The sequence below is a fragment of the Oryx dammah genome, unplaced genomic scaffold (genome assembly GCF_014754425.2).
Source record: "Oryx dammah isolate SB20612 unplaced genomic scaffold, SCBI_Odam_1.1 HiC_scaffold_26, whole genome shotgun sequence".
NCBI lineage: Eukaryota > Metazoa > Chordata > Mammalia > Artiodactyla > Bovidae > Oryx > Oryx dammah.
Genome location: NW_024070210.1, coordinates 23,697,221 through 23,715,604, shown reverse-complemented (window position 1 = coordinate 23,715,604; position 18,384 = coordinate 23,697,221). Strand labels below are relative to the sequence as shown.

The 18,384-nt window shown below is 39.6% G+C and overlaps 1 protein-coding gene across 1 annotated transcript; it reads right to left on the bottom strand.

Annotated features, from left to right (window-relative positions):
- Window positions 1-2,358: 2,358 nt before the first annotated feature.
- On the bottom strand, window positions 2,359-18,383 carry ATP6V1D (ATPase H+ transporting V1 subunit D). Its single transcript, XM_040226247.1, has 9 exons — window positions 18,097-18,383; window positions 14,031-14,148; window positions 13,187-13,266; window positions 11,405-11,472; window positions 10,640-10,684; window positions 9,622-9,725; window positions 8,982-9,048; window positions 6,996-7,074; window positions 2,359-3,071 (listed from the first exon to the last, which is right to left on the bottom strand). The coding sequence occupies exons 1-9, from the start codon at window positions 18,135-18,137 to the stop codon at window positions 2,930-2,932; spliced, it is 744 nt and encodes a 247-aa protein (XP_040082181.1). The 5' UTR covers window positions 18,138-18,383; the 3' UTR covers window positions 2,359-2,929.
- Between the last annotated feature and the right edge of the window lies 1 nt (window position 18,384).

Sequence of the window (18,384 nt, the reverse complement as noted above, 5' to 3'; positions counted from 1 at the left end):
GTTCTGTTTCCTTAATTGTTTATTTAAACTATATTAAAGATAGACAACTTAAAGCTGGAAGCTCTGAAAGTTTTCTGGGGAAGAAGATATGTAAGACTCAGGCAAATTCCACTACATGCAGCCATGGATTTGAGAACACTGAGGGTAGGATGAGTTGACAAATACGCATTTCTCAAATCTTGATCCTTCCTCCTTTCCTATACCTATTCTGTATCTCCTAAAGGAGGCCAGTCATATACCAAAAAGTGTCACACATACACACCTTGCTACCCCAGCCCCACTCCATTCCTAGTCCTGATCGCCTGCCTCCCTTTCCCAACAGCTCAGATCACCCAACCCTACACAACAAATCATCTTTCCACTACTGTCAGTGTGCTAAAGTAGGACTTTCCTGGTGGTCCAGCAGTAAAGACTTCACCTTTTAGTGCAGGCAGTGTGTAGGTTCAGTCCCTGGTGAGGAGCTAACATCCCACATGCCTGTTGGCCAAAAAACCAAAACATAAAACAAGCAATATTGCAACAAACTCAAAGATTTAAGAAAGATGGTCCACATAGAAAAAATATTTTTTTAAAATATGCTAAACCATAATAAAATCATCTACTTTTGTAAGGGAGGTTAGCCAAGGCCAGTAACAAAGGTTGATGAAGCCACAGGAAAATCCGAGGGTACTTCTCTAGCTCAGTGCTTTAAAGTTAATATAAATTTACCTAAATGAAACCACTAAAGTTGGCTCTCTGCATCAACTTTTCCACTAATTTTTACCTCCCACAGAGCATATATACCACTTAAGATTCAAGGCTCTTAAAGTTAAGATACATTTGCTCTGCATTCCACCTGCAAAATGGAAATGATTGGTATTTATACTTCACTAGGGGTTTCACACGGAGAAGGCAATGGCAACCCACTCCAGTACTCTTGCCTGGAGAATCCCAGGGGTGGCAGAGCCTGGTGAGCTGCTATCTATGGGGTTGCCCAGAGTCAGACACGACTGAAGCAACTTAGCAGCAGCAGGGGCTTCACAAGTGATGCTAGTGGTAAAGAACCTGTCTACCAGTGCTGGAGACTAAACTCAGGTTTGATCCCTGGGTTGGGAAAATCCCCTGGAGGAGGGTTGGCAGCCCACTCCAGTATTCTTGCCTGGAGAATCCCACAGAGTAGCCTGGTAAATTACAGTCCATAGGGTTGCAGAGTCGGACATGACTGAAGCAGTTTAACTTGCATGCACTAGGGTATTGGGAAGATTACATATTAGGCAGTTCATCGTTAAACCTATTTTCAAGACTTACATACTTGTTAGTTTCCCAATTATTGAATTTACACTGAGTCTGAGATTTTATTTTGTAGGTAGCAACAGGATTTCCTAAAAATCAGCTCCTCCAGGACAGGCCTTATGTGTTACCTTTACCCTAAATTTTAAATGTAGGAGAGGCAAAAAAGAAGAATCTAAAAATTCTGAACTTAGATTACCTGGGTTTAAATGGGACTCACCACTTTCTAGCTTTTTAATCTAGGACCACTCAAGCTCCATTATGCCTCAAAATTTTCTGTGAAACATGGGATTAAAATAATATGTACCTCTTATGGTGGTTGTGATGAAATGATATAAACAAGGTTTTTACTGGCACAACTAAGTTGCTTTGTAGCAGGTGTTAAATGTTCACAAAATTACTTGGTTAATTTAAAAGCCAACAGGGGCTTCATTGTAAAGAGTCCACCTGCAATGCAGGAAACATGGATTCAACCCCTGGGTTGGGAAGATGCTGTGGAGAAGGGAATGGCTACTTACCCCAGTAGAATTCCTGAAGAACTCCATGGATAGAGGAGCCTGGTCCATGGGGTCGCAAAGTCGGACATGACTGAGCGACTAACACGTTTTTAAAAGCCTAGGCTGGGATACCAGTTGATTTAAACACAATACTATTAAGGCTAGTGTTGTAATTTCATTAACCAAAAACTGCTCCATGGCCAATCATGTCAAAAAACCCCTGGAACTGAGTGCAGGAAAGCCTGAATAATGGATGACTCACACCAAATCAAGCTACTAAAAACCTTCATCACCTGATACAGCCACATTACTCTCAAATAGGAATTAGTATTTTTTTCTTAGATTAGCAACAGCAGTATCAATAAGCTCTCCTAACTCTCTGGCAATCATGTATTTATCAGTACCCCAAAATTCAACAATATCTCAGTAAGCTTAAAAGTAAAACACTGAAATCTGAAGGATGGAGGAAGGCAGACCCCCACGTCATACACGTCTGTGGAGGAAGCTCGTTTTGAATGCCAATCCCATGTGCCAATCTGAGCATAAGAACACAACTTACTCTTAACAGTAAATTCATTAAAAAAGGAACAACTCATTTTTAAATCATTTTACTGTTTATACCGTAGTCACATTTGAATTGGCAGAACTGTTCCCATGACAGACCAGAGACCTGTTATTCAAGGAAAAATAAATGAAGGTTTCCCTAAAGCTTAAGGAGAGACGTCCCATAGTAACTAACACAAGAATGGCTGTAGCAATCTCAGACAATGGTGCCAAGGTGTGTGAGCAGGTAGGAACAAAGGGTGCTCCAGAGTAGCTGGCCTACAAATGTGTGTTGGCCTGAGAGCACTGCTGCTTCCTAAAGGGATTTTCTTACTATGTTTGGTAAGCAGATGACTTGTAACAGATGTATAAAGTAGAGTGACACTTCCACAGCATAAATTCTACAGGTTTTGGGACAGGTTCTACAAATTTCATTGGTGATTAATTGTTGCTTAATTATGATTCTGCAAAGGTAGATCCCATAAACAGACATCCAGGGAAATTTTACAACTGGTGAAATTCTTAAGCCAAAAAATAAATAGCCACACATAACAAACCTACACACCATGAATTAAAATGGTGACATGTTAGGCCTTCCGAAAGAACCAGAGCAGGAAAGCTTATTCAAACAGAAGATCTTCATCCTTCTCTTCAGCCAGGAGATTAGCAGGCTCCATCACCTCTCCGGCTGCCCTCCGTTGCTCCAAGTCCTTATCAGACTTTTCCTTGAGAATCTTTTTCTTCTCCTGTATTTTCTTTAACCTGTAAGATAAAGGAGGGAATTTTTGGAACAATGTTTTGGTACTAAGTGGAACTGATTTCTTCTAGTTTTGTAACAAGGATAATAAACACCTCTACAAAGTCAAACAAAATTATGCCTTTATTAAATTCAATTTTGGTAATATATTTATGACCCTTTTTTTTTAAAAAAAGACAGGCTTGATGTTGAACACGCTCATGGCTCAGATGGTTAAGAATCTGCCTGCACTGCAGTTGGCCTGGATTCAATCCCTGGGTCGAGGAGATCCCCTGGAGAAGGGAACGGCAACCCACTCCAGTATTCTTACCTGGGGAATCCCATGGACAGAGAAGCCTGGTGGGCTATAGTCCATGGGGTCTCAAGGAGTTGGATATGACTAAGCGACTAACACTTTAACACACATTTTAAGCTAATAACTGACTGTAAAAGCTCCTATCTCAGGGTGAATAAACTTAGATATTCATGTGATGATACTGAGTATTCAGACATTAAAATTCTGGATCATTTGGATTACCACAACTCTGCATATCAACTGAAGAACTAAAATTTAATAATGATGATTATAAGTCATAATCAAATGCTACTCAAGGTCCAAGACAGTCATGGCTTGCCTTCAGTTATCTTGCACTTCTCTGAACCTGGCACACTGACCCCTGCATACCACCTATGTGGTATGTATTGTTCCATAAATCAGGGTAAACTGGAAGTGGTCAAATAGGAGATGGCAAGAGTGAACATCAACATTTTGGGAATCAGTAAACTAAAATGGACCAGAATGGGCAAATTTAATTCAGATGACCATTATATCTACTACTGTGGGCAGGAATCCCTTAGAAGAAATGGGGTAGCCCTCACAGTCAATAAGAGTCCAAAATGCAGTACTTGGGTGCAGTCTCAAAAATGACAGGAATGTTCATTTCCAAGGAAAACCATTCAGTATCACTAATCCAAGTCTATGCCCCAACCACTAATGATGAAGCTGAAGATGACCAGTTCTATGAAGACCTACAAGACCTTCTAGAACTAACACCAAAAAAGATGTCCTCTTCATCATAGGGGACTAGAATGCAAAAGTAGGAAGTCAAGAGATACCTGGAGTAACAGGCAAGTTTGGTCTTGGAGTACAAAATGAAGCAGGGCAAAGGCTAATAGAATTTTGCCGAGAGAATGCACTGGTCATAGCAAACACCCTCTTCCAACAACATAGGAGAAGACTCTATTCATGGACTTCACCAGATGGTCAATACCGAAATCAGACTGATTATATTCTTTGGAGCTGAAGATGGAGAAGCTCTATACAGTCAGCAAAAATAAGACCGGAAGCTGACTGTGACTCAGATCATGAACTCCTTACTGCAAAATTCAGACTTAAATTGAACCAAGTAGGGAAAACCACTAGGCCATTCAGGTATGACCTAAATCAAATCCCTTATGATTATACAGTGGAAGTAACAAACAGATTCAAGGGATTAGATCTGATAGAGTGCCTGAAGAACTATGGACAGAGGTTCGTGACACTGTACAGGAAGCAATGATTGAAACCATCCACAGAAAAAGAAATCCAAAAAGGCAAAATGGTTGTCTGAAGAGGCCTTAAGAACAGCTGAGAAAAGAAGAGAAGTGAAGGCAAAGGAGAAAAGGAAAGATATACCCATCTGAATGCAGAGTTCCAAAGAACAGCAAGGAGCGATTAAGAAAGCCTTCCTAAATGATCAATGCAAAGAAATAGAGGAAACCAATAGAATGGGAAAGACTAGAGATCTCTACAAGAAAATTAGTGATGCCACGGAAACATTTCATGCAAAGATGGGCACAATAAAGGACAGAAACCATATGGACCTAACAGAAGCAGAAGATACTAAGAACAGGTGGCAAGAATACACAGAAGAACTATACAAAAAAGATATTAATGACCCAGATAACCATGATGGTGTGATCACTCACCTAGAGCCAGACATCCTGGAATGTGAAGTCAAGTGGGCCTTAGGAAGCATCACTACAAACAAAGCTAGTGGAGGTGATGGAGTTCCAGCTGAGCTATTTCAAACTCTAAAAGATGATGTTGTTAAAGTGCTGTACTCAATATACCAGGAAATCAGCAGTGGCTACAGGATTGGAAAAGGTCAGTTTTCATCCCAATCCCAAAGAAAGGCAATGCCAAAGACTGTTCAAACTACTGCACAATTTCACTCATATCACACGCTAGCAAAGTAATGCTCAAAATTCTCCAAGCTAGGCTTCCACAGTACATGAACCAAGAACTTCCAGATGTTCAAAATGGATTTAGAAAAGGCGGAAGAACCAGAGATCAAATTGCCAACATATGCTGGATCACAGAAAAACCAAGAGAATTCCATCTCTTGCTTGAGAATCTACTTCTGCTTCATTGACTACAGTAAAGCCTTTGTGCAGATCACAACAAACTGTGAAAAATTCTTCAAGAGATGGGAATACCAGACCACCTTACCTGCCTCCTGAGAAATCTGTATGCAGGTCAAGAAGCAACAATTAAAACGGGACATGGAACAGACTGGTTCCAAATTGGGAAAGGAGTACGTCAAGGCTGTATATTGTCACCCTGCTTATTTAACTCATATGAAGAGTACATCATGCAAAATGCCGGGCTAGATGAAGCACAAACTGGAATCAAGATTGCAGGAAGAAATATCAATAACCTCAGATATGCAGATGAAACCACCCTTATGGCAGAAAGCAAAGAGGAACTAAGGAGCCTCTTGATGAAAGTGAAAGAGGAGATTTCAGAAGCTGGCTTAAAAAAATCAACATTCAAAAAACAAAAATTATGGCATCCCCCCATCCCATCACTTCATGGCAAATAGATGGGGAAACAATGGAAATAGTGAGAGACTTTATTTTCCTGGGCTCCAAAATCACTGCAGATGGTGACTGCAGCCATGAAATTAAAAGACACTTGCTCCTTGGAAGAAAAGCTGTGACAAACCTAGACTATAGTATTAAAAAGCAGAGACATTACTCTGCTGACAAAGATCCATCTAGTCAAAGCTATGGTTTCTCCTATAGTCATGTATGGATGTGAGAGCTGGTCTACAAAGGCAGCTGAGCAGTGAAGAACTGATGCTTTTGAACAGTGGTGTTGGGAAAGACTCTTCTTGACAGTCCCTTGGACTGCAAGGAAATCAAACCAGTCAATCCTAAAGGAAACTGGTCCTGAATATTCACTGGAAGGATTGATACTGAAGCTGAAACTCCAATACTTTGGTCACTGATTTGAAGAACTGACTCACTGAAAAAGACCCTGATGCTTGGAAATATTTGAAGGTAGGAGGAGAGGGGGATGACTGAGGATGAGATGGTTGGATGGCATCAGCGACTCAATGAACATGTATTTGAGCAAGCTCCAGGAGATGGTGAAGGATAGTGAAGCCTGGTGTGCTGCAGTCCATGGGGTTGCAAAGAGTTGGACATGACTGAGCGACTGAACAACAGCTTTAAATGTGAGCCTGCAGCCTACCAGGCTTCTTGTCTATGGGATTTTCCCAGCAATACTGGAGTGGGTTGCCACACCCTCCTCCAGGGTACCTTTCCAACTCAGGGATCGAACCCGAGTCTCCTGCATTGCAGGCAGATTCTTTACTGCTGAGCAACCAGGGAAGCCTCCCCTTATGAGACACCCACATAATCACTTCCATTTGAAAGAATTATCAATGCTATTTCTAGTTTCTCTGAAGGGCCTATGTTTTCAGAGACACCACATTTTACTTATGTGCAAAACTTGGCACAGATTTGTCTCCACAGCCTTTGGCAATATCATCTCTTGCTTCTTACCAGGAAAAAAAAAAGTTGTGCTAATTCTAAAGAACAGAAGCCAACAAGTCTCTCAGCAAATCGAGTCTTTGAAATATGGATAAACAAAAAATGACCAGTAACTTCCAAATCCAACAAACCTGTAGAACTCCTCTCGCTCTCTTTCATCCAGCTCTGTGATGATATAAGCAAGGGTACGTTCAATCCGGGGAATGATGACTAGGGTTTAAAAATATTTATGTAGTCAGAACTTCAAATCTCCTTTTTTTAAATTACCCATGCTCATTTGTACAACAGTTACTTAACCATAAATGTACATTTAATGCAAAAAACAAAAACAGAAAAGTAAAATGAAGTATAATCCCACCACCCTGGGTTCACTATTATAAATATTTTGGTATACGTCCTGTACTGTCTTTTCTATGCACAAGTAACATTGGACCATGATATATATAACACTGAATATACTGAATTTATATGAATATATAACACTGAACCACAAATTTTATTTTAAATATAACAGCAATCTACTGTTAAATGCTGGAACCCTGAACAGAGGGAGTACAGTAAGCTGAATTTTGTGTCAGTCATAGGTTCAACTTTACACAGAATCTGTTTACTCTGCTTCTAGAATGTGAGCTCCTTGCGAATTGGAACTTAAACCCATTTTGTTTTGCTTGCAATTCCAGGCATGAGGCTGGCACAAGCAAGCAGTCAGGAAATGTGCTTTGAGTTTTTAAAAAATGAGATAACTTCCTCTTTAACACTAACAGATGACAAGCAAAATAATTTCCCTGTTGCTCAAAGTTTGCTACTTTCTTACCTTAAAATTAAATAAACATTTCTTTAATGAAAACTGAGCCTTTTAAGGAAAAAGTACTTTGGCAACATTAAGGAGTCATAGTCAAAGTCATAAGGCTTTCATGCATAAATCCTATAACACATGCACTTAAATCTAGTGTTGACTGTTGTATTCTCACCTAGTCAAGAGTGACGCTATACCACTGCACAAACATTGTGTTAGTGATAAAAAGTAGGGACAATGGTGCATTAAGTGAGATGGAGGATAAAGGCATACAATAGGAAAACTTATTTTGAGAAATCAAGAATAGGAGGTAAGGCCTAAGAAAGATTTAAAGTTAAATACAGTAAGTCCTCTACATAAGAACTTTCACACTGTGAACTTTCAAAGATACAAACGTGCGTCTCATGTCTAATGTATGTCGCATGCATGCACGTGGTTGTGCTTTTGTGTACTGTATTGTACAGTACTGTAGAGTACAGTAGCACAGTATATTTCAAGCCCAGGATTTCTGGAAGCCAGTGTAAAAAGCAGTGATTGCTGTAGCTGGTACAGTACTCCCAAAACACCACTGGTCAAGAGCAGACAGAATTCAATCCAGCAAGGAACCTGTGCCATCAACGCCAGGCTTGAGTGAAATCAGCTTGCCCTCCGCCTGCTACTGCTGACGATCCATCTCCCACCTACCCTCCCTCCTCCAGTTAGTAACTCTTCCTGCCTGTTCACTTGATGCCAGCTGTTGCGCTATACTACTGTACTTTTCAAGGTACTTTAAGATTAAAAATGTCTTATTTTTCTGTTTGTTTTTTTGTGTAGTATTTGTGTAAAAAGCATTACAAAGCTATTACAGTATAGCACGATATAGCCAACTGTTAATTTGGTGACCCAGGCTAACTCTGTTGGACTTAGAACAAGCTGGACTTCAGAATGCACTCTTGGAATGGAATTCATTTGTATGGAGGGGACTTACTGTACTTCACATGTTCAAGAAGATTTATCACTCAATCACTGGAAAGAACTTACAAAAACATTAGGGCTCTTGGGAAATAGTTTCACCTTTTATTCATGAATAACCAGAAATTAATAGAACATTCCTCAGTTTTTAGTTCACCACTCTCCTCTAACTCCCCCACAAGCCATTCACATACTTCTATGAGATGATTTATGAACACTTATCTGTAGTGACCCTCTGCCCTTCTCACTGTGGACAGGGACAACATCTTAATCAGCAGGCAGTCAGTGCCTGAGTCCTAGCAGGTCTGAGACAAGGATGGAGGCGGGGACAAAAGGATAAACAAAGAGCTTCAGAGCAGCTTAAACTCACCATGTTCAATAGCATTTACACGCCTGTTGGTTATCTTAATAGCTTCATCCAAAGTAACAAAGGAAGTCTAAAATAAGAGGATAAATTAATAATGTAGGCTCAAAATTTTCTTCCTAACCATACCCTGGCCACTTGCCTTCATTCAGCACTCGTAGAAAACATTTGGAAACCAAGACTTCTACTTCTCAACATACTTAGAAAACAGAAAAGCCTTATTAGATTTCCACAGAGCTAACATGACTTCCATTCTATTAGAATTCATTTACTTCAGACTCACCTGAAGTTATAAAAATGGCAAGAGGAAGAGAATCATACACTAATGACCTAGACACATATTAACTGACCACAAATGGGAAACAAAGGCTTTCATGCATAAATCCTATAACATATGCATTTAAATCTAGTGTTGACTGTTGCTGTTCTCACCTAGTCAAGAGTGACGCTATACCACTGCACAAACATTGTGTTAGTGATAAAAAGTAGGGACAATGGTACAGAAGCCCCCATTTCAGAAATCAAAGCATCTCTGGCTTGTTTCACACAGGCATGGCAACAGTTTAAAGTACTAAGCGCAACATGCTCCGATTCAGGATCTGAATCTCCCCGACGTGACTGTTAGATATCAAACTGCAGGACTTACCTGCAGTGAAGCCAGTTCCACCAGTAGTTCCACTGCTTTGGCATAATTCCTCTTCAGTTTAGCCAACTGTTCCCCACCTCTGGCTAAACCAGTCAGTTCATAACCTAAAAGAACCAGTCAGACAACATTTGCATTTAGAGTGTAATCTTCCCCATAAATTTCCCAAAAGATGGTTAAGTCAGAATTAATACGAAAGACAGAAAAACAAATTTAGCACCCCTATTCAGTGCACACACAAAGTGCCCAATTCACTCCCCCAAACCATCGTGCACGCCGCTGTTTGCACGGGGGGCACTATTCTAACTACAGGGGAAGCTTCTGACTAACCTTCATGTACCCAGCTTGTAGACTATACTGCCTGATGCCCCAGTACAGTGACAGTCTATTAATAGGTGATGCTCTAGAATGCTTCTTCATTCAAGCTGTACTAAATATTCTATGTGAACCAATTAAACAGGAGAGCTAAAGAAAGAATATTTTTATGAGAAAGAGCTGATTACTTTGGAAAGGCTCAACAAAGATTACCACCTAAAACATGCTGTCAAAGTAGGAAAAGTGGAAAGTTATAAAAAACTGAGGATGGGCTGGCTATAAAAGTTGAGGAAGATTCAGCATTCAGGTTGTATCACAGTATCTAAAAATTTAAAGAGACCCAAACTGTAAATTACAAACAATGCATTATGGGTGTCGTATACAGAAAGACAACATGGAAGTCTAATTAATGGATTCATACTCAAAGAAATGTCAAGACTTTGTATTTCTAAAATTTGGAAATGACTAAATTTCTAGGTGGAAATAAAGTATTTTAAGCAATGTACAATGTTTTATGACTCCACACAATAACACTTTTTTGATTAACTGATAAACTATTGTCCCAACGGTATCTGATAAGCAGGCTTACCAACACTGGAACTGCTGAACTCTAATAAGATCTATCTGTCATCATTGTTCAGAATAAGGTTCATTTAAAGAGATACTAGAAGAATCCAGAGACACACATAAGAAGTTTCACACTTACTGTCAGTTCCTTCATGATAATGTTCAAATACTGGCAATGTAACACCTGTTAAATAGAAACATATATGGATTCATGAAAACATGTCCCTGAAGTATGGCTTCTTAACCATGGTTTCCTGTTCCTTTTTCAGGAAATATTCAAAAGTCAAGAGATTGCCTGGAATCATACCTTGTTTCAAGGAATGAATCTAGGAACCTGCCTTCTTAAGTGTTCATTCCTATTCCAAAGTCAAGTTATCCTTAGTAAGGGATCTGGTTGTTACAATGTTTGTTTTTTTTCTTTCAGCTTTGAAGTATACTTAATATGTACAAAGCTGCACTTATTTAATGTGTACATTCTGATGAGTACCACATATGCATACACCCATGAATACCATCATCACAATCAAGGTGATAAACATATCCATCACTTCCAAAAGATGTGTCCCTTTTCCCATGTGTGTTAAGAATACTCAAAATGAGATCTACTTTAAGTTTCTAAGTGTAGAACACCAAATTATTAACTGTAACTACAGACTGTACAGCAGGTCTCTAGAGTATATTTATGTTTAATAACTTATTTTATATCCACTGAATGGCCAGCTCCCCATTTCCCCTACCCCCATCCCCAGGCAACCACCAGTTAACAAGTTTCAACATGTAAAGCCAATCAACTTTGTCTAAGAAGTAAAGATTAACTGGGCCATTAAGATCTTGCTGTATAAATGGGCTGATTTAAAAATGTTATCTTTTCTCTGCTAAGAGTTTTAAAGGGTTGAAAAGTTACCTGCTACATTATCTTTCTTTGCTCTAATCTTCACTTGGGCCTTATTTACATTTTGGATAACTGTGGTGCTGCAGAAAAAGAAAAGGCCTTGATTTAGTTACGTCTTTAGAGAAGTAAACCAGCAGGGACCTATAAAGTATTTCAACATAAGCAAGATTTCAATTACGTTTTGATGATTGTCTTTTTTCAGAAAAGGAAACAATCACTACTACCAAAGGAGGGCGTCAGAGAGCAAAGTATGAAAAACATTCAAACATTAATCGTAAGAATACAAAGAATGGTTTTAATGTATATGGACTGCTTAAATTTTCAATCAAATATGTGGTGCGTGGATGTGGCTTTAAGGAATTTTATTCCACTGATATAATTAGGAGAAAACCTTCCTTCCTTTTGGGTTTGCTATCAAACCTTCCAGTTCCCTTACCCTGGAACCTATCTAACTTCCATCTGGCCGCACCTGACTCCCCATTTGTTACCATCACAAAATAAAGTGTCTTCCCCATAACCACTCTAAAACATTTTCACATACCACTTACACACTATTTATTTCCTCCCTCTCATGAAAAAGCCAATGCAAATCATTATCCTACCAATACTGGTGAGTATTAAAGTCTACTACTTCAAAAGGACTCACGCCCTTCAAGCTGTAAGACTGTCCATAGGTAATGTTCCTAAACAACACAAACTAAGAATGGAGGCATTGTGTTATTGGTAAAGAAGACTAAAATAAAAAACCCTGAAAATATCTTCCACTTCTGCCCCGAACAGTAATTTGACTTCAGGAAAGGACTGAACTGAAACTAAGAATTACAATGCTCACCTGGTCTACCTCACTGGCTTATGGGGAGAATCAAATGATGTTATCTAAACATACGTAAACAGTAACTAAGCCATTTTGTACACTTTGTAAGGCATACATTGATAAATGCCATAAAGTCCATGCTCTTTAAACAATTAATTCCATTCGTAAAAATTTTCCTAAGGAAATGATTTCAATAGAAATAAGTATATAAAGATGTTCATGGCACCTTTTCTAATATTCTGAAAATCACCCCAAAGGCCCATCATTACAGGAAAACGTTAACAAATTATCATACATCTACAGAAAGATTATGCAGCTGTGTGAAAATGAGGAAACGTTTATGATACAATATGCTGTGTGTGTGCACACAAGCATTTAGTTGCTCTGTCATGTCTGAGTCTTCGAGACCCCATGGACTGTGGCCCTCCATGCTCCTCTGTCCATGGGATTTTTTTAGACAAGAACACTGGAATGGGTTGCCATTTCCTTCTCCCAAGGGATCTTCTCAACCGAGGGACTGAACCCATGTCTCCTGCCTTGGAGGCAGACTTTCTACCTGCTGAGCCATTGGGTAAGCCCTTATTTAGTTTAAAAAAAAAAAAAAGACTATAAAAATAGAGGAGAAGGGAGTGACATAGGATGAGATGGTTGGATGGCATCACTGACTCAATGGACATGAATTTGAGAAAACTCAAGGAGACAGTGATTGACAGAGAACTTGGTGTGCTGCAGTTCATAGGGTCACAGACTTAAGAGTCTGTGAGTGGGACATGACTTAAGAGACTGAATAACAACAACAACAATAAAATATTAAGTATCCTGTGCCGGAAGGACTATGTAACAGATAATGTACATTAAGGTGACGGAAGTATTATTATACCATTTGTCTTTAATGCTTTTATATATATATTAATTAAAAGTGGCTTTAAATGAAATTTTGAACATGAAGGCACTTTGTTTTTCAAAATACCCCACTTTACCTGAAGTCCCCTGCTGTGAACTTGGCCTCAGCAAGTGAAAAGGCAGCTTCTCTCATCACTTCACCCATCAACATTTTAGTCTGGAAAAGCATAAATCAACAGCTGATTCAACTGGAGTTTTTATACAGGGAAAGGTGGTATCATAATCATGTCCCTTTAACAACCATCAGTGTTTCATACCAGGTGTACATGTAAATATTGATCTGGTAACAGTAAAATAAATACATCTAATTTTGCTTGAAAGGTTTGATTATGGATACTAACAACATGGCAAAATCATAAGTTTTATAATTAATATATTACAATAAAGACACTAAAAAATTGAAAACTAAATCTTTACTGAAAGGCCTACCTTATTCCTGAATGGGTCCATGGCAATTTGTTCAAATTACTCTTTTAGATTCACTATACTGCTGTCAAAATCCTAATGGCACAGTGATTCTAAAATAAATCTGGAAGACGTAATGTTTGAGAATACCCAATAATTTTTTTGAAAGAGAAGACAAACTGGGAAAGGGGGTTAAAAAGTTACCAGACAGGCCAGAGGAGCAATTATAAGAACACAAGGGAAAGAGCACTTCAGGCAGAAGGAAGAGCTAATGCAAAAGTCCCAGAGTAGGATATTAGAAAAAAGCTCCAAATGAGACCAGAGGGGCAGGCAAGGGCCAGAACAGATCAAGAGGGGCTTGGGGGCAAGAGTAAAGAGTCTGAATTTGATTTCATGACCTTTCTGAAACTTGTTACATTTATAACAGCATTTTTAGTTTTGAAAGAAAAATTTTAACAGCCATGCTGGATTTTCCATAGATACTTCTAAAACAATTCTAAGCGAACTTCATTCTACCTCTATTATCTTCTTAAGGATCTGTCGAAATCGAAGAGTTAAGGCATCAGATTTTTTCTTCAGGAGGTTTCGACCTGTCTGTGCTCCTTTTAACCGAGCCTTCATGATGGTCTGTGCCCTATGTAAACAAAGGTAAGAAATTTAAGATAAAAATACTTCCCTAATATGCTATTAAAACCCTGCTTTATCTGTTGATGTCAAGAGGGCAAGAATATACAGCATTTATGGCTGACAGTCTTAACTGGTTTCTCAATATTGTAGATATCCACCCTCGAGGTTCCAAAAGTGAGGTCTTTTTCATATAAAATAGTAACTATCCTTTAATAAGTATTTATTAAATCAGAATAAACATATAAAGAGCCCTATTTTATTTTGTCAGCATTGTTTACTTACTTGATTTGTGAGTTATAACAATATATGTGTTTCCATTAAGGATTTAAAAATTCTGCCCATTAACAGATAGCAAAATTTGAAATGCACTTATCTTCAGAACCAACAATTGCACTTTAAGGGATTTATGCCACTGACTGACTCCCACATATACACAAAAACATGTACAAGGTTAAGGATGAGTACTCCAGCCTTATTCGTAATAGCAAAAGGGTGGAAACAAATGTCCCACAAATCATGGTTCATCATACAACAGAATGATATGCAGCCAATAAAACAACAACAACAACAACAAAAAAACAGTAAGGCAGACCCGCATGTATTCCCAATATTACACTGTCTTAGTTACACAAAGTAAGGGATACATGTGCTTATATAGATACAGAGAACAGGTCTAGAAAAGTTCACAGAAACTGGTAAGCTTCCTTTGAAAAATAAGGCATTTACTTTTTAAATGGAAAAAACGGATTTACTCTTTACTACTGTACTGTTTTACCTTCTACATTTTATACCATAATCATTTCTCACTTTTTCCATTAAAAGTGTGGCACAGAAGTGTTTTGATATCACCAATGAAGACTCTACTACCAACCACTGTGTTAATTTGTAAATGGCTCTACATGACAAATGACACATAAGTAAACACTCCTGAGAAGTGACAAGCCACTGAAGTCTCCCTACCTCATTACAATCTTTTCCCATCAGAAACCCCCAAACCGAAGGCAAGAAAGCAACAGCAAAAACCGACATTTCTGTTCTTGCTATCATATGCCAGATAAAATTCAATAATGAGGAAGAAAAAGTGGGTGGTCAGACTCAATAATAGACTGAATGACATAGAATAATTTAAGGGGATATAGTTTCATATGACTGGTGTTATAATCAACTGCAAAATAGTTTTTACTAAACTTTTGGGTAAATTCTTAGATTTTGAATCTTCTACCATAGGCCTAAGGTTACTAAGACTATTCTGTTGCTGGAAAGGGCTTTAGACATTATCTTGCAGAACAGGAAAATGAAGCTCAGAAAAGTAAAACAACTTTCCCCCAGTTGCTCAGTGAAGAAAAGGCAGAGCAGGAACCTGATCAAGATTTCTGACTAGTGATTTAACGAAGGATCAAACTAAGGCTCAAACCTAAGTCCTCTGTACCCCAACCTGTGCCACACTGCTTCAGCTACAGATTATAAACGACTTCAGGTGAACAGTTCTGTCTTTGAAAAACTAGCTATTTTTCAGCTATTTTGTGGCTGAAATTGAAATTGCACTGACTAGCCTCATTTTGGAGGTCTACCCAAGTGCAGCTGGTTGTTCCCAGCCTGAGTAGGAGCTATGCTCCCCATTGTGTACATTTAACATACCGTGTTGTTGACACTAACCACCAGAATTTGGGTTCAATGAGTTGAACCAAATTTAAGTCAAATCCTAGTATTGCAGATTGCAGCAAGTATACAGTAAAAAGGTGAACTGTTTGTGAATTCATGTTTATTTTAATCTATCTTTATTTTCTGGTGAAATAGACAAATTTTAATTCTTGAAACTCAAAGAGTGATCTGCCTGAGGGCCTACAGTTAGTATGTAGTAGAACCTTGATGTGACTGATTTCTGCAGACGCCGAATCCTTCATGCCTCTTTTGCTTTCACTCTGAACTTGTTTTTGCTCTCTGGTGCCTAAGTAGGTGACAGCTCCATCTTACAGCATAATACAATAAGGTGAAAGTGTCTGAAACAAATCACTAGTGTGTTTTCTAGCCTAGCTCTTAAAAAACTTCTTTTATAAGTTTCGAAGCTGCTTGGCCCTACAAAAAATGCTTGACCTTCAGCTAGGATGATGACTTTGCTTCCAGCTGAATCAAAGACATCTGACTACATGACAAAGTACCTGCTGATAGGCCTTGGGGAAAATATTTAGAAGAGCAGTTACTTCCTGCACCTGATTTTCCTCTAAATCAGCAAGCTGAACACTCTCAAACAGCAAATTGTCACCTCCCCAAACCTATCATTCATGTCTAAGCCCAAATAAGAGTATTCTCACCTCCTAGTCTTAAAGTAAAAACATCAACAACAAAATGTTAACATTCTGACTACTACCAAAGATAAACACAGCCAGACATTAATTAAAGCGGTGAAAAGAGACATTATTCAGTAACTGCTAATAGCAGGGTAAAGAGCTGAGCTCCTTTCTGATGGTGCACACGTGATTAGGCATTTTAAAAGGACTAAGTGGACAGGATTTGGAGAAGAGAAAAATTCCAAAAGGTTGAGCAATGGAAATGCCAGCAGGCCAACTGTGTCTGCTAGCATGCAATTAAGGAAGGGAGGTCAGAGGCACAGCCGAAGGTGTTGCCTATTTGGGTAGATGAGCTTTCTTAGGCCAGCATTCTACTGGGTGCTGGAGTCATCTTAGGAACACAATCTCAGGCTCCCAGAAACCAAGCTAGAGTCCGGTGGTCTCTCAGTGCAGGGGTTTGGATGGAGTCAGGGTTATAAGTGCTGGGAGTTCTACAGTCCTCACAATCCTAGGGTATTCCTGATCTTTATCTATTTAAGAAGGTACTGCCTTTCTCCACAACTGACTGGCTTCCTACCTACGGCAAACAGCTATTAGAAAGTCAATAGATGAGGTAAAAACCAAACAAAACCCCCTTCATTTCATTAAAAGCTGTAGCCACCCAGGAAGAGACAGAAATCTAGGTTTGGGGTTTAAATAAACTCTTATTTTAACCGTCCTCAGATTCTCTGAGAAAAGTCAGGAAGAAGAAAAAACAACACAGAGATAGGGCCAAAATCAAAAGATCTAACTGTCAACGCAAAACTGATTTTCTGCTCCTCAGTGAAAAAAGAGTAAGAGGAGAGCGAGAAGGCAAATAAGAGCAATCTTTATCTTCCACACGTTGTTAGGCACCTTTGATAAAACGTCAAAATTTTCTCCTGCCGAAGAATTTAGACCAAAAGAGAAAGGAGACCACAACCGAACAGATTCCACGGGCATGGGTTCATTCAAGCAACATTTTTTGTGGACGATTAACAATCAAGACATCTCTCATCTTGGAGAGAGCTCCCAGTTCAGTGGTAAATGTACATAATCTTCTATCCACTTTACAATGAGATGGACGATATTAACATAATGGATACTGAAGGAGATGCAATGGTGATGGAACAAAATGAGCGCCTCAGAAATTCAGGGATAGCTTCCCACCGCATGTGACACTTCAGGGGATCTTGCCAAGATGAACCTGACGCCCACGTTAGGGCGATTCAACCCCCCGATTTGGCCTGCTTCACATCGCAGTCAACTTCCCTTCTCAAAGCATTTATCAAACTTCATCTCCTGGTCTATATCTTCACTGAACTGTGAGCTCTATTGTGGAAGCAGTAGCGACAATTCAGTTATATAAATCCACTGCCCGGATCAATAGGGAAAGTGGTACGAATGGCCCGATTAATGACTGATGTCAGCGGACCTCCACAAAAGTCAGCAGCTCGGGCTGGACTCTGTCCAGTCTGGTTCAACTCAGAGCAAAGGGGGTCGTCAGGGAGCCTTGCCCTGGACTCAGGAAGAGACTTGAGAGCTCAGGATCGGCCGAAGATACAAGGAGCCCCGCCGCTCTAGGGTAATGAAGGGACAGCGGCTTAGGAAGGTGTTCCTGAACACCTGCTCGTTCCATTTTTACTTACATTCGCGAGGGAAAGATTTCAATTCGGTCTTTGCCCGACATTCTGACGATGACTGTTCGGCTCGGGTCCCTGGCCGGGCAACCGTGGCTGCAACAACCCAGCCACTGAGTCTTTCTCTACCGGAGTCAGCTGGTGTGTCACGTGACCCTCTCCCGTTGCTAAGAGGAAGCCAGGCAATACAGCCTTCACTTCCCTTTCCTGTCGGTTCGGGTGAGGGCGGGGGTATGCGGAGGGCGAGGACAAGAGGAAGGCGATGCCCGGATGTTGAGGCGCGCGCACCCCGGAATC

What these genes read in the sequence shown, in the direction of transcription:
- ATP6V1D (XM_040226247.1), bottom strand. Translation starts at nt 18,137, where the DNA reads ATGTCGGGCAAAGACCGAATTGAAATCTTTCCCTCGCGAAT. An exon ending in TCCTTAAGAAGATAATAGAG is followed by an intron (nt 13,267 to 14,030) that starts GTAGAATGAAGT and finishes ATGCTTTTCCAG; the next exon opens with ACTAAAATGTTGATGGGTGA. An exon ending in AAAGAAAGATAATGTAGCAG is followed by an intron (nt 10,685 to 11,404) that starts GTAACTTTTCAA and finishes TCTATTTAACAG; the next exon opens with GTGTTACATTGCCAGTATTT.